The sequence below is a fragment of the Cucurbita pepo genome, chromosome 11 (genome assembly GCF_057944985.1).
Source record: "Cucurbita pepo subsp. pepo isolate OVF chromosome 11, ASM5794498v1, whole genome shotgun sequence".
NCBI classification, from domain to species: domain Eukaryota; kingdom Viridiplantae; phylum Streptophyta; class Magnoliopsida; order Cucurbitales; family Cucurbitaceae; genus Cucurbita; species Cucurbita pepo.
In genome coordinates, this window is record NC_141808.1 from 15,934,485 (window position 1) to 15,950,232 (window position 15,748).

The 15,748-nt window shown below is 35.9% G+C and overlaps 2 protein-coding genes across 8 annotated transcripts; one reads left to right on the top strand and one right to left on the bottom strand.

Moving 5' to 3' along the window:
- Nucleotides 1-277: 277 nt before the first annotated feature.
- Nucleotides 278-9,321, bottom strand: LOC111804973 (adenine phosphoribosyltransferase-like protein, putative (DUF2358)). 7 transcript variants are annotated; one of them, XR_015423013.1, is made up of 12 exons: nt 9,160-9,321; nt 8,924-9,066; nt 8,709-8,815; nt 7,728-7,793; nt 6,845-6,927; nt 6,235-6,281; nt 5,853-5,931; nt 4,138-4,233; nt 2,308-2,420; nt 2,149-2,220; nt 698-836; nt 278-501 (listed from the first exon to the last, which is right to left on the bottom strand). XR_015423013.1 is itself a non-coding variant. In XM_023689820.2 (8 exons), the coding sequence occupies exons 1-8, from the start codon at nt 9,208-9,210 to the stop codon at nt 4,984-4,986; spliced, it is 660 nt and encodes a 219-aa protein (XP_023545588.2). In that variant the 5' UTR covers nt 9,211-9,321; the 3' UTR covers nt 4,863-4,983. The 7 variants fall into 7 exon arrangements, 1 of the variants encoding a protein (XP_023545588.2); XR_015423012.1 differs by having other exon boundaries at nt 661-836; XR_015423010.1 differs by adding an exon at nt 2,994-3,065 and having other exon boundaries at nt 278-836; nt 2,308-2,438.
- A 4,828-nt stretch (nt 9,322-14,149) lies between these two features.
- Nucleotides 14,150-15,748, top strand: LOC111804886 (uncharacterized). Its single transcript, XM_023689694.2, has one exon. It carries the CDS (start codon nt 14,612-14,614, stop codon nt 15,509-15,511), a length of 900 nt encoding a protein of 299 aa, XP_023545462.2. The 5' UTR covers nt 14,150-14,611; the 3' UTR covers nt 15,512-15,748.

Below are 15,748 nucleotides of genomic sequence, written 5' to 3' on the forward strand. Positions count from 1 at the left end.
ACGGTAAGGATATTTTTTTAAACAAAATACTAGCAGGTTCATCCATAACTAACGATAAAGGTATTTTTGAAACAAAATACTAGTAGTTTCATCCGAACTAATAAGGATATTTTTGAAACAAAATATATGTGAGCTCATCCAAAACTAACTATAAAGGTATTTTTTAAACAAAATACTAACAGTTTCATCTAAAATCAACGGTAGAATATTTTTGAAACAAAATACGGTTAATCCAAAACTAACGGTAAAGATATTTTTGAAACAAAATACTGACAGATTCATTCAAAATTAACAGTAAAGATATTTTTGAAATAAAATAGTAGCGGTTTCATCCAAAGTAAGAGTAAGAATATTTTTAAAAGTTGAACTTCGCTATAAAATGAATAAAACTAGATGGAGCTGATTGGGTGTGAAGCAGGAATGCTGTCCTCCAAGGTTTTCATGAAATGGGCCAAATGGCAGATGCATTCAAATTCTTGAATTTCTCTATGTACCCTTAAACTAGCAGTCAAAAGAAGCTCTGTAAAGGGTCTGCTTCAGATCATCAAATCACACTACCACTTGAAACTGACTAAACACTCTACTTTCGCTTCATTTTCTTTTTCTTTTTTGTGGGTAATGAACAGCAATCATTTTGTTGGAAACAAACAAAAGAGGTACCTTATATTATGAGGGATGGTGGACCAGATCATCATACCTCAATTCTGTGCCTTTCCACACCCGAAATGACAAAACCAAGCATATGATTGAAGCATCAATCCCGGACTCATCAATTTCCCCATTATCTGCATCTGATTCAGATTCATTTTTTCGCTTATAGGACGATCTTCTTCGACCTGTTCAATAAATGATTCAATGGACTTTCGTAAGTAAACAATCCGATGAATCAAACCAGCCCAAACGAAACTATCTCGGTTCCGGAACTAAACTAAATCGAACTTACTTACAACGTGTGTTGAAAAGAAACGACTTTGGTGATGAACAAAATAACTTATTGTGAGATCCCCACATTAGTTGGAAAGGGGAATGAAACATTCCTTATAAGGGTGTCGAAACCTTTCCCTAGCAGACGCGTTTTAAAACCGTGAGGCGAGGCTAACTGCGATGCTTAGTGGGTCAAAAGGGACAATATCTGCTAACAGTGGGTTTGGACTGTTACACATGGTATCAGAGCTAGAAACCGAACGGTGTGCTAGCGAGCCCAAGGGGGGTGGATTGTAAGACCCTACATTGGTTGGAGAGGGGACCCAAGGGGGGTGGATTGTAAGACCCTACATTGGTTGGAGAGGGGAATGAAGAATTTCTTATAAGGGTGTGGAAACCTCTCCCTAGCAAAAACGTTTTAAAACCGTGAGGCTAACGACGATGCGTAATGGACCAAAACGGACCATATCTACTAGCGATGGACTTGAGCGGTTACAGTAAGGAAACTAATCCTATTCATGGAAATATTCATGGAAAAAAACAGAGATCGCAAAATTCAGTCATTTCATCCCCATATTGAGGATTAAAGAGATGGAGGCATTCGTTTCAGAGACAAGTGTTCACCATCAATATCAATATTGGAGTTAGACACTTTCAACATCTTTTGTGTCATTATGAAATGACAGCAATTCCCAGCTTTATGTAATTTTCTACACCTCCTTTCTTTTCCCTTTTTCTTTTTTCTGGGATGGGGGGCTACATAAAGCTAGTTCCTTCAAACAATATCTTAAATACATTTATAAATCCAACATCTACTACATTACACATAGCTTTAAATATAGCATTAGATTTGTAACAGCCCAAGTCCACCGTTAGTAGATATTATTCTTTTTGGGTTTTCATTTTTGGACTTCCCATTAAGTTTTTAAAACACGTTTGCTAGGGAGAGGTTTCCACACACCGTTCCTCCGTCCAATCGAAGTGGGATCTCACAGGATTGGATAAACAAAAAATGATGTATATATTCCAAATTTCTATTCCATAATTTATTTTGAAGTAACAAATGTCGGCCGCAATAGTTATAGATGTTACTTTCCATTTTATGGAAGTAGAACAAAAGGGGGGATGTCCCTTTTAAGACTTGTGAAATATCCCCTTTTTCCTTAGCAGGGGGAAAGTAAAAGCCGACCAAGAGCAAGAAATCACAAAAAAGGAGAGACATACCTTCCGCCCTTTCATGTCAGCAATTTCACCTCAGTTTCCATCTTTGTCAATCCAAGCATCTTCACCACTGGCCTGCTATGGAAGTGACATGAAATCAATTACATATTAGGACTTTCCCTTTAAAATGTTTTACTCATTACAATGCCACGATTCCGTTACCTTTCCGGGCAATGGTATCGTGGTTGGAATCACGTCCACTCGCTTGTCTGTCATCAGCCATTTCTTCGTCTCTACTGGCGGTTGTGGTAGATGGCAAGACAGAGGCCGAGGTGCTGCAATCAAGTTGGCAGCTAGTGCAAAACATTTTAGAATGAGATAGAGAACTGAAATTATCAAACAACAGTCCTTCCCAGATGTCAAGAGTCCATTAAGAAGGGGCAAGAGAAACTTGAACAGTCTATGGTGATGAATGTGCAATTTTAATCCATGATATAACTTTAAACGCTATGGCAATAGGCACCAAAGGACCACTGTTTCAAAGCTTGCAATAAGAAAAGTAACAGATCTAACTCCTGCAGCATTGTCTCAAAAGTTATGGGAGCGGATAAATAAAAACAGTAAATTTTAATTGCCCAATCGCACTTTTCTTAGCAATAAACTTTTGCAATTGTGCGGTACTCACTCCCAACACTGAGTGAGTCAAGCCAACTTGGGATCGCGTCGCCTACGGCCGGGCGACGTATGCTCAAGCTTTTGACCCCGTTTTGAGAGGAAAGTTTCAGAAAATGGGGGCAAAGAGATTTTTGAAAGAGAGTTTGAAAGGAAGGTTGAAAGAAAGATTGAAAGCAACATTATATGACTACAAGGAAAAGACAACCCAACGGCTTAAATAACATATAACTTACCGAGCAGAGAGGATTTAACAACTAGCCGCATCCCCCTATAGTACATTTTGAGGCGATTCAAGTCCAGTAAGCCTAGAAATGATTTTGCCAAACGGTCATACAAAATCTAGGTGGGAGGAGTTGACGACTGGTCGCATCCTCCTATAGTACAAAATCTAGGTGGGAGGAGTTGACGACTGGAGGCATTTTAGGTCTACCAGGCGTAGACATGATTCTACCGAAACATCATATACTTAAGGAAGCTATACATCATGAAAGCAGTGAAGGAAAACAATAAAGTGATACAAGACAAGGGTTTTGGCATACAACGAGCATGCGGCTATAGACAACACGCCTTAGACATGCACGATGAAAAAAAAAAATTGAAGCGAAGAACGGGTTTTCGGGTAGAAAGCTGTTTGATGGCTGACAGTTTCCTTAAATAAGATGGAAAGTTATGGACATGAAAGATCAAATGGATCATATAAAACTCAAAGTACTACCCACAAGTTTTACTTATATTGAGCCTGCAAATCTAATGTTCTTCATCGAACTAGATCATCAAAATCCACATGTAAGTTGTCTTCTGCAATTAAGGAACAAAGCCTTATCTATAAAAGAAAATGAAAGCTAAAGAGAGTAGTACACATAGGGGGAAGAACAAATTAACACTCCTAGCAGACCAATACAAAGAAAGCAAAGAAATAAAATGCTTACAGCAATCAAATCTCCATTTTAACTAGTACATTTTGGGCCTATGTTTTGATTAGTGCTTTAGGATGAATCTTCTTCCTCTAATCATAGCAAACTAAATCTTTCAAGTATTCAAATACTGTAATTGACTTAACTTTGTATGTTTTTAGTGAAGTATATTTTGGTTTTATGTTAAATTTACATGTTTTAGCCATAAAGAAGTATTGATATACCAATCTATACACATATATTCTAAGAAAAACATGTCCCACATGATTGTGTCCTGCTTTCTCAGAACTTGACGCGTGATGTATCCATGTCTCGTTACCATGTTCTGTGTTCGTGTCCGTGTTCGTGTTCGTGTTCGTGCTTCTTAGATAATCAAAATCACTACTAAAGGGTTATGAAAACAAATTCTAAGAGAGATATATGGAGGAAAATGAGTAAAATAGAAAATGAATGAATGTCTAACCTTATAAATTCTTAGTAGAAATTCATTCTTCTAAGTGCTCTCTGCTTGTGTGGAGTCTCTACTGCAGGCGTTTCCATCAATTGGTGACAGTTAACCCTGTCGTGTAACCAGAGGAAGGGCAAGCGTTATTGGGAAAGCAAAGACATGCAATTTTCCATTTGTCTTTGAAGAAACCAAATTTCTGAGAGAAACTGCCTGAAAACAAAAATGAGAGAACAGAATTCGATATATAATGGAAATTTTGAATGATTCTACCACATTAAGGTTATAAATATAATTCATAAAAGCTTTTTGTTCATTATATATGTCTATAAGCCATAAAATGGTACAATCAGATGATCTGACATGGAACTTGGACTAATGGATGGTATGTAACTGGCATAAGTTTAAAAGGCAACTTGGAGATGGCGAGGCTGAAACTCGAAAAGCTTCGTCAAAGAGAAAACTTGATAATGGATAAGAGGTGTTTCATTCAATTTGGACAAAAACACAAACAACCAAAAAGTTTTGCAAGGAAAATGAGGAAGTCCAAACCCCGAGAGAATAGTGACTCGACATAGTAAAACAAAGACGAAAAAGAAAAGATGGGTGACAGTGCTATGATGCTATAGCAGCATAGCACCATGATGCGTTGTTGTAGCATCGACATGTTATGTAAGGACCGGGCTGACTCGATGGCTTCAAAAAGACGGGTATATTTTTCGCGAAATAAAACAAACTGGAAATTTAAAACATAACATACATTATATTTACATTATATCAAAATAAAGTTTACACATAAGTATTTAAAACACAACATAAAATCAATTGAATGGAGCAATTTGTGTTCATCCTAGCAAACAATTCTCAGTCTCCTTTAAAACTAGGGATGAATATCTGAGTTATTGCTTCAAGTGCAGAAACACTCCAGCTCTCAGCATGCCTTGCTATCTGATAGGATGAAAAATGGAAAGCAATCAAATATTTGAATGCCATATAACAAAAAAGAAACTATCTAAGAAACATCATCGTTATCGTTTTTCCAGAAAGATTCAGATTGTGTTAAAGAAATTATGAGCAAACAAACACAACCATTAAAAATAGAAAACTAAAAATGAAACGGTTATCCAACGAAACCTTAGTTTTTAGTTGGTAGTTGAAAAAGAAAGGAGCAAATCAGAAAATGTGTTTCAGCACAAAACTTGTGAGATCCCACATCGGTTGGAGATGGGAACGAAGCATTCTTTATAAGAGTGAGAAACCTTTCCCTAGCAGACACGTTTTAAAAACAAGCCCAAAGGGAAAACACAAAGAGGACAATATCTGCTAGCGGTGGGCTTGAGCGGTTACAAATGGTATCAAAACCAGACACCGGTCAGTGTGCTAGCGAGGATGCTGGACCCCGAAGGGACGTGGATTGTGAGATCCCACATCGATTGGAGAGGGGAATGAGTGCAGAGAGCACACTGAACCTTGAACAGGGGTGGATTGTGAGATTCCACATCGGTTGGAGAGGAGAACGAAGCATTCTTTAAAAGGGTGTGGAAACCTCTCCCTAACAAACGCGTTTTAAAAACCTCAAGGGAAAGCCCGAAAAGGAAAGCCAAAGAAAACAATATCTGCTAGTGGTTGGCTTGGGTGGTTACAAAACTTGAAATAAATTTTTTAGAAACTTGAAAATATGCTTTTTCTAAAGCCATCTTAAGAACATAGCGGAGAGGATTACTGATTCTCACTTTCAACTCTTCATCAAGTTCATAGAGTGTACTTCCATCAATAGAAATGAGTGGCCTCCAAGGAAGTTTCAGGTATGTCCTGCAAGCCAATAATAAATATTGGGAATTTCTACTGATGTGGGAGAGCTTAAATAACTCAGGCAACGTCCAGAATTTGAAAAGCAAATGATGAAAAAGATTGAGAATACCAACAGAAAGAACCAATGCAATTCCAATTAGAAGGCATATTAATCCTTGTGATTTGGGTTACATTCAACCCAATTTAGTCTCTGTAGATATCAACATTCTTTTGGAATTAACACAAGGAAAAGCCTCAAAGTCAGAAATGAAAGGATCCCAACACTCCAAAGCCTCAAGCAATTCAAAATAATTGGCTACCTACCTTAGTTTCCAGGCTGCCAGCACAAATTCAACTCCAGATTTGTTACCCTGTAATCATGTATATCACGAAAATCAGCAAAAGTCTTCTAAGGAATTTCGAAGGGGTGAATTGTGAGATCCCACGTCAGTTGGGAGGAGAACAAAGTATTCTTTATAAGGTTGTAAAAACCTCTCTCTAACAGACACGTTTTAAAAACCTTGAGAGGAAGCCCGAAAGGGAAAGCCCAAAGAGGACAATATCTGATAGTGGTGGACTTGGGCGGTTACACTGGACGTGCAGCAGACAAAGATCAATTTTCCAAGAACAGATTATTTGGTGTTTATCTGTCTCATATTAAGAATTGATAAAACGTTTATTTTAAAGCTATAAAATAAAATATTACACTCTTTGGAAAAACCAAACGTTTTATCCATGAAGAAGATGAGATGCTACTCACTCGTCCCGTTCTTAGCTGTGCCATATACATCCCCTAGATTTACCAAAAGTTCAATAAAATTTTTCCCCCCAAGAAAGCATAAAAGCAGCAGGTTGAAAGTTAAAAGATTTGTGCGCAAAAGGCCAACTCATTGATCTACGGAAGAAGAAGGATTCAATCACGAGAACAAATTACCTTATTGATCGTTTGTAACTGGATTGAGGGACAGTCAAAAAAGGGAACAAGTAACTTTAGATTCCGTGAATACAGCTCCTTACCTATAGGGTTAAAAATCCATAAAGCAGCTTTAAGGTTTGAAAAGATTGCTAAATTGAAGTATTCAATCAAAAGTCAAATGTGTTTAGAAACTAAGTGTTTATAAATTACATTTCATTTCTTGGCAGAATCAGAAACAATGCATGCCTTCTAATTTGAGTTAATGTAATCTTCGGTATTTGGTAACAATAAAGTTGAAAATAGGATTTTTCATTGTGAGATCTCACATCAATTGGAGAGGAGAACGAGTGTCAGCGAAGATGCTGAGCCCAAAGGGGGTGGATTGTGAGATCCCACAACAGTTGGAGAGGGGAACGAACCATTCTTTATAAGGGTGTGGAAACCTTTCCCTAGCAGATGTGTTTTAAAAACTTTGTGGAAAAACCCAAAAGGGAAAGTCCAAAGAGGACAATATCTGCTAGCGGTGAGCTTGGGCTGTTATAAATGGTATCAGAGCCAGACACCGGGCGGCGTGCCAGCGAGGACGCTGAGCCTCGAGGGGGGTGGATTGTGAGAGCCCACATCGATTGGAGAGGAGAACAAGTGTCAGTGAGGACGCTGGGCCCCGAAGTGGGGTGGATTGTGAGATCCCACGTCAATTGGAGAGGGGAACGAAGGATTATTTATAAGGGTGTTGAAACCTCTCTCTAGTAGACGTATTTTAAAAACCTTGAGGGAAAAATCGAAAGGAAAAGTCCAAAGAGGACAATATCTGTTAACAGTGGGCTTGGGCTGTTACAGCCATTGTGACGGAGGACTACACAGTTTAGTTATTAAAAGATTCTATGATTATTATTATTACCTCGAAACCTGATGGTTGGATCTTCAAAGAGACAATCGTCAGCATAAATTGCAGAAGTGAATATCCCTGTTTTCAGTATAAGCCCATCATAAAATACACTTACAAAGCTTCATTGCTGGTTTAATGCAGCAGTTACACACAACAACAATTCAAAGTATATATATGTATATGATAAGAAATCAAGCTTTCATTCATAGAGATAAAAGAATGCACAAGGCATACAAAAAAAAAAAAAAAAAAAATCCAGACCAACAAAACGAGGGAGACACCAAAAAAACTACAAAAAAAAAAGGACTCTAATTTGACGAAATCAAACTAAGGTCGTAATTACAAAAAGATCTAGTGACCGAACCCCACGAGAAGGCATTGTATCGCACCACCTCCCAAACCTCATCACACGACCTCCCCACCTCTCTGAAAATCCTATTGTTCCTCTCGAGCCAAGCTCTACATAGTATTGCAAAGAAGCTAGTTCGACACAAAAAATCGCCCCTCACCCGAAAAGGTGAACTCGAGCACCTCCCAATCCTCATCACACGACCTCCCCACCTCTCTAAAAATCCTATTGTACCTCTCAATCCAAGCTCCACATAGTATTGCAAAGAAGCTAGTTCGCCACAAAAAATTGCCCCTCCCAAAAAGGTGAACTCGAGCACCTCCCAATCCTCATCACACGATCTCCCCACCTCTCTAACAATCCTATTGTTCCTCTCAAGCCAAGCTCTACATAGTATTGCAAAGAAGCTAGTTCGCACGAAAGGAATTGCCCCTCTCCCAAAAAGGTGAACTCGAGCACCTCCTCAATAAGGGTCATCTAATTTGCAGCCTTACCACCTCAATGTATAAATTGTAAGCAAGAAATTGCATAGAATTTATTATACCAATAGCATGAACAGATGGCAATGAGCAGAAGATTTCATAATTCTAGTGCAGGTATAAGCACAATGACAAAGCATGATAGAGGAAAATATATGAATATACCAGTAACAAAGTAAGCATTCTCGTAATCTGATTTCAGGATATTTAGAACATCATCGATGCCTGCAACTACAAATTCCTCTCCCTGATTGTCCCCAACTCCATCAACTCTGCAACACAGACACGGACCAGAATCGAATTCATATCTCTCCCTCGCATGTTCAAGAAAACTATTCATGCAACTACAAAGTGAGCGTGGATTTCAAGAACGAAATTACCTCTTACTGATCGGAGACGAGATAAGCCTAAGAAGCTCTGTGACTCCACTCACGGCGATTTTCACAATCGCAGATGCCTCTTTCTTCCGGCTACCATTAGAATTCTCCGGCGAGCTTGAGAAGCATCGTATGGCGGTTACCATCTGCCAAACGAATGGTTCAGAATGAATCGAAGAGAATTAGGAACAGAAATGGACGGCGAGATGAAATGAAACCACCGGCTAGAAGATACAAACCTTGGGGGATAGAGATGGGGGAAGCGGTGGGCAGTAACAGATTCCGGTCATTGTTCTCTCGGAGACAGTGCCTCCGGCGACACTCAGCTCCTCTCCGATTTCGTCCAGCCAGTCCCGCGAAAGTTGCCATGTCACGCGCCACGTATAAGGGATTTAATTTTAATTTTTTTTTTGTCGTTATTTTAAAACTCATAAATTAACTTAGATGGTAAATTTATTTCTCAAAAGTTTTTCCTCAAATTATAACTGATATTTATACGAATATAATTTAAATTTAGTTAATATAGTTTAACCTAATTCCATTCCTAGCCAATATTGTCCGCTTTGGTCCATTACGTATAATCATTAGTCTCACGGTTTTAAAACTCGTATACTGGAGAGATGTTTCCACACCCTTACAAGGAATGCTTGATTCCTCTCTCAAACCGACGTGGGATCTCACAATCCACCCCATTTGGGGACCAACGTCCTCACCGGCACACTATCCGGTGTCTGACTCTGATACTATTTATAACAGCTCAAACCCACCGCTAGCAGATATTTTCAGCATTGGCCCATTACATATTACTGTCAGCCTCACAATTTTGAAGAGAAGTTTCCACGTTCGCCCATCATTTCAATTCTTTAGAAAGTGTAAAGCAAAAGCTTTCACAAAAACCCATATATATATACATATCTATATATATATATATATATATATTTTTTTTTTTTTATCTACTTATTTATTTATTTATTTATTATTATTATATGTGAATTTGGAATTATTAATAAGAATAATTGAAATAATAATAATAATAAAGGCTGAAATTGGTGTAATAATATGTTCTTAGTAATAATTTGAATTGTAGAATATTTTCCTAATTCATATTTGATTTTTTTTTTTTTAATTTGAATCCATTATACTACAATATTATAAATTATAAATAAAATAAAATAAAATTATATATATGACATCACAAAAAATAATTTATATAAAATATTCCAAAGTAGGGTCCACGAAGGCACGAAGGGTACAAAAGTAAAAGGAGTAGCTTAACAAGCATAATCTTTTATATTCAAGGACATATGCCCTTTACCTTTCAAACTATTGAAAATCAAATTAGCTTCAAATATAAGCAAAAGTTGATATTGGAAGACATATGACCCAAAAATGTGGGACACTTGGACCAAAATAACCCTCGAACGGTCCAATTTGAAGAATTTATCTGTTCAAAATAATAATTATTTAAGATTCGAATCATCCAAACAAGATTAATCATGTCAAGCTATACTACATAAAATAGTCATTCTCGAGTTAACTTTTATATTTTATTACCATAATTAGCCACTGTGTATATGTAATCTTAAAATATATTAATGAAATATCATTTACCCACAATTTGTAATTATCTAAGAATATCGAACAGATATTGTTACAAAATGTTAGGTCATGTGCATGAAAGTAATGATGGTTTATGGGTAACGTTACGAGATGCATAAATACTATGAGCTTTTCTCGAGAAATGAACATTTGGCTTGCAAATTGATTTTTAATAGTGGTTGAAGAATAGATAATTAAAAAAATATCAATCCAAACTAATTTTATGAGTTCATAAATATAACCGCTCAAATCCACAGTTCGTTAGCAGATTTTGTCCGTTTTGGTCTACTACCTGTATAGTCATCACACTCACGATTTTAAAACGCGTCTATTAGAGAGAGGTTTTCACATTTTTATAAGAAATGATTCGTTACCTTCTCTAATTTACGTGGGATCTCACAATAAAATTTTCATTTGTTTGAATTCAAATCAACTCAGATAAATTGTAAATAAAAATACGAATTAGGTTAACACGAAAAGTTTATGTCAATCCAAGTATAGCTCAATAGATAAATTCATTAAGTTTCATCTCAAAAATCGATAATTTTTAGTTGCAACTCACGTGCATAAAGCCGGAATCACTAGTAATCGCCGGTCAGCCATATGACACTGAATTCGTTCCTAGGTCTTATATACACTACCTGTTATACTATGGGAGTTGTCATGTCGAAAATATTATTCTATTCATTAATATTTTAATTAAAATATATTTTAATCCTTGTATTTTGAATTTATTGTATATTTGCTTTTATACTCGCAATAAATTTTATATTTAATCATTTAAATTTTGTTTATCGAAATTGGTAAAATAATAATGGTAATATGTATTTTTTATTTATTATATTTTATTTTTTTTTATTTTCAATAAATTTTATACTTAGTTTTTTTTTTTTTTTTTCAAAGTTGGTAAAATAATAATGATAATTTTCATTAAAGGAAAACAGCTTGGATGCATCACGAGTTACACTATTATTATTTATTTATTATTATTATTTTTTTTTTCGGTCCATCTTCACTAGACGACATAAAAACCTAAAAAAAAAATTCATAAAAAATTGCTCGAAACTTTCTAGGGGTCATGTTTAATATTAAAGTTCTTATAATTGAGCTACGAGAAAATAAAAATGTCCACTTTATTGATATAAGTAGTAACAATAAATTATGTTAAATATTTTTAGCTATTCTATCCTCAATATTGCTCCAATTCGAACATGATCTCGATTCATTGTGAGATCCCACATCGATCGGAGAGAGGAATAAACAGGTTTTAAAACTATGATATTAACGACGATAGGTAACAGTCTAAAATAAACAATATCTGCTAGCGGTGGACTTAGATTGTCACATTCATTCATTTACCTATGAGATTTTAATCGATTTTACTCTCAATTTTTTTTTTAAAAAAAATATTTTTCTTATATTTTTTTTAAAGATAATATTTGAGAAGATGGTGGAAGGTTTTGCAACCTTGAATGTCTCTTTCTTTGTAAAAATAAATAAATAAATAATAATAATAAATAAATAAATAATAATAATAAATAAATAAATAAATAAAAATGGTGTCTTCATTTCTCATGTGGATATGTCAGCTAAAAGGAAGGCTTTAGAGAGAGAAAAAAAAAACAGCCCATGAGAGAGAAGCTACTTTCTTATATATATGAGTGCCATATTTTGTGAAAAAACGCTTTATAAACCATTAATAAATTTAGAGTTTTATTATATAACTTTATTTTTAATGAATTAAATGTTAGGAATCACGACTATGATATTGTCCACTTTGAGCATGAGCTGTCATGGCTTTGCTTTGGGCTTCCCCAAAAGACCTCATACCAATGGAGATAGTATTCCTCACTTATAAACTCATGATCTTCCACTAAATTAACCAATGTGGGACACTCCCAATCCCAATAATCCTCACCAATCCTCCCCTCGAACAAAGCACACTATAAGCCTCCCCTGAGGCTTATGGAGCTCTCGAATAGCCTCCCCTTAATTGAGGCTCGACTCCTTTCTCTGGAGCCCTCGAACAAAGTACACCATTTGTTCGACACTTTAGTCACTTTTGACTACACCTTCGAGGCTCGCCATTCTTTGTTCGATATTTGAGGTTTTTATTGGCATGATTAAGTTTAAGGCATGACTCTGATACCAGTTGTTGGTGACAACAGAAAACTGAAGTGAGATTGAGAGGAGAAGTGATTTGAATGATGGGGAGGGAGGTCCTTTTATAGGGGATTCCCGAAGTTCGTTGAGATTTGTGTGGATGAAATTGAATTCACCTCCTCCTTATCTTCGGCAGTAACTCATTCAAACTCTATTGTTAGCTTCAACATTAAAAATAATTTTAATCTCTAGAGTTTCTTCAAACCTATTAAAATTGATTTTCATTTATTAAAATTAAAAAAAATATATTTTTTTTATCCTCTTTAATGAGTGAAAACAGCTGTAGTAAATAAACTTTAAAATATTAATTATATTACAAGTACTTTAAAAAAATTGATTTCGATTAAAAATAAATAAATAAATTGTTTCCACCAGTTATTCTAAGCCCACCAGAAGTTTTAAAAAATTGTTTTTTTTGTTATTAGATTTAAAAAAAAAAAAAGAATTAAAATATATTTTTTTATGAGAAAGCTAAACAATATATATATATTTTTTTTTTTATAAATACTTTAAAAAAACTATTTGGGTTAAAATAATTCTTTCAGAATTTGCAATAGCGAAAGTTTATCGCTAACAGATATTGTTCGTTTTAACTTATTACATATTGCCGTCTATTTTAAAACGATTCTCCTCGAGAGAGGTTTTCACACCCTTATAAATAATGATTTGTTCCGCTCTCCGACCAATATGAGATTTCACAATCTACTCTTTTTGGGGACCAGCATGTCATCCTAATTGACACATGTTAGATTTTGATACAACCTGTAACAGTCCAAATCCACTGCGAATAGATATTGTCTGCTTTTGCCCGTTACGTATCACCGTAATTCTCACAATTTCAAAACACATTTGTTAAGGAGAGGTTTCCACACTTTTATAAGAAATATTTTGTCCTCCTCTTCACCCGATGTGGGATCACACAATATTTTGAAGAATTTTTAAAAACGTGCTACAAAACAAAACTCACTATTATATATTTATTTCAATTCGACCACATGGGGGTGGTGGTTCGAACACCTGGCCTACACGACATGTGCATAAACCGTTAATCGGTCTATCGTAGGTGAACAAACCCTATAATTCTTTTACACAACCCATTTTCCAAAATTCCGATTTCTTCGATCTCGTCTAGTATAACAAGTCCCATCACCTCTTTTTAAGCTCTAAAATAAACGTCATACAATAGAAATCGTTCATACCAGAGGATAAAATGGTCATTTTGAAAAATTTAAGTAGATGAAAGGATTATAATAAAAAATTTAAAACTATTAAGAGTAAATTAAGGGACTAAGAACAAAAAAACAAAATTTATTGATAGAATATTGAGTACTTTTTTGGTGCTAAAGTGAGACCATGGTAGTATTTACCGTTAAATTTAACCCCATTTGTACTCGGTTGATTCCTTGTTCATCTTTTTGGCGCCTTTATTTTTTTTTGTTCATCTTTTTCTTTTGCTGATTTGTTTGGAGGAGGAGAAGGTGGAGGTTTGTAATTGAGATTGACAGTGAAGCGAGTCTACTTTTTCCTTGTCTGCTTCTCTTCTCTGTTGCTTTTCTTCCTTATTTTACATCCCACATTCCTCAAATTTGTCTTTAATTTCAAACGTAACCCCCCCAATTTCACCATTCGTTATCGCTTGAGTGTTCTTTAAAGCAAAATCCATCGCCCTCAACCTCTAATCCATCTGGGTTTTTGCTTACACCCTTTGAAATCCTTCCATTTCCAAGGCGGATGAACCCCAACTAGCAGATTTCCAAACCCTTTTCTTAAATGGGCTTTCGTGTTCTTCAATTTTCTCTCTGATTTCTTCGATGGGTACTCGATTTTGAGGCGTTTCTGATATGGGTTTCATTGTTCTTCTCTGATCAACGCTGTTTTTCTCTCGTTGTTTGTCTTTATCGATTGAATCTAAAGCTCTCAACTCAGAAAATGAGGGATTTCCCATCTTGTTTCGGCGAAAATGGTGTCCAAGTAGCAGATTTCTCGTCTTCAAACAATGGTAAGACCGCTCAAAACCTTGTCACTTGTGTTTATCAATGTCGACTACGAGGGCGTTCTTGCTTGATTAGTGTTACTTGGAGTAAAAATCTGATGGGTCAAGGGCTTAGTGTTGGTATTGATGATGCTTCAAATCAATGTCTCTGTAAAGTTGATATTAAGCCATGGCTGTTCTCTAAAAGAAGAGGGTCTAAAACTTTAGAAGCTTATTCTTCTAAAATCGACATTTATTGGGACCTTTCTTCTGCAAAATTTGGATCTGGACCTGAACCATTGGAGGGTTATTATGTCGGAATTGTAGTGGATAAACAAATGGTTCTTGTTCTTGGGGATTTGAGAAAAGAAGCTTTCAAGAAGTCCAATTCCTCCCCTGTGCCTTCTTCTGCTGTGTTCATTTCCAAGAAGGAGCATATTTTTGGGAAGAAAGTGTTCTGTACCAAAGCTCAGTTTTGTGATAATGGTCAAATTCATGATATTAATATCGAGTGTGATACGAATGGTGTTAGCGAACCGTGCTTGATTCTACGAGTCGATTCGAAGACCGTGTTGCAGGTGAAGCGGCTGCAATGGAAGTTTAGAGGGAACCACACCATTTTGGTTGAAGGGCTTGCAGTGGAAGTGTTTTGGGATGTTCATAGTTGGCTGTTTAGTGCATCACCTGGGAATGCTGTTTTTATGTTCAAAACATGTTTGTCAGCTGAAAAGTTGTGGGGAAGTCAACCATTTTGTGATCCTAATGTCTTGTCCTTGTCTTTCTCTCAGAGATTTTCAGACAGCAAATCACAATGTCTTGGTTTCTCATTGATATTACATGCCTGGAAGAATGAATAGAGGAGTGGTTTGTTGATTCTTTTCTAATTTTTTTAACAAGAAAACGAAACTCTTAGCGATCGACAGACTTTTATTGTCCCTTTTCGTGTTGATTACGTTCGATCCGATGAACTGAGTCATTTGATTATATGAGAGAGGATTTTGTTATAGTTGGTTGTACATTGCTCTGTTTGAACTTGATCATTGTTGTCAAGTATATATATCTAATATTACATGCCTGGCTTTGATCTTCCCAAA

What these genes read in the sequence shown, in the direction of transcription:
- LOC111804973 (XM_023689820.2), bottom strand. Translation starts at nt 9,210, where the DNA reads ATGACCGGAATCTGTTACTGCCCACCGCTTCCCCCATCTCTATCCCCC. An exon ending in TCGTCTCCGATCAGTAAGAG is followed by an intron (nt 8,816 to 8,923) that starts GTAATTTCGTTC and finishes TCTGTGTTGCAG; the next exon opens with AGTTGATGGAGTTGGGGACA. An exon ending in CTGGCAGCCTGGAAACTAAG is followed by an intron (nt 5,932 to 6,234) that starts GTAGGTAGCCAA and finishes ATTGGCTTGCAG; the next exon opens with GACATACCTGAAACTTCCTT.
- LOC111804886 (XM_023689694.2), top strand. Translation starts at nt 14,612, where the DNA reads ATGAGGGATTTCCCATCTTGTTTCGGCGAAAATGGTGTCCAAGTAGCA.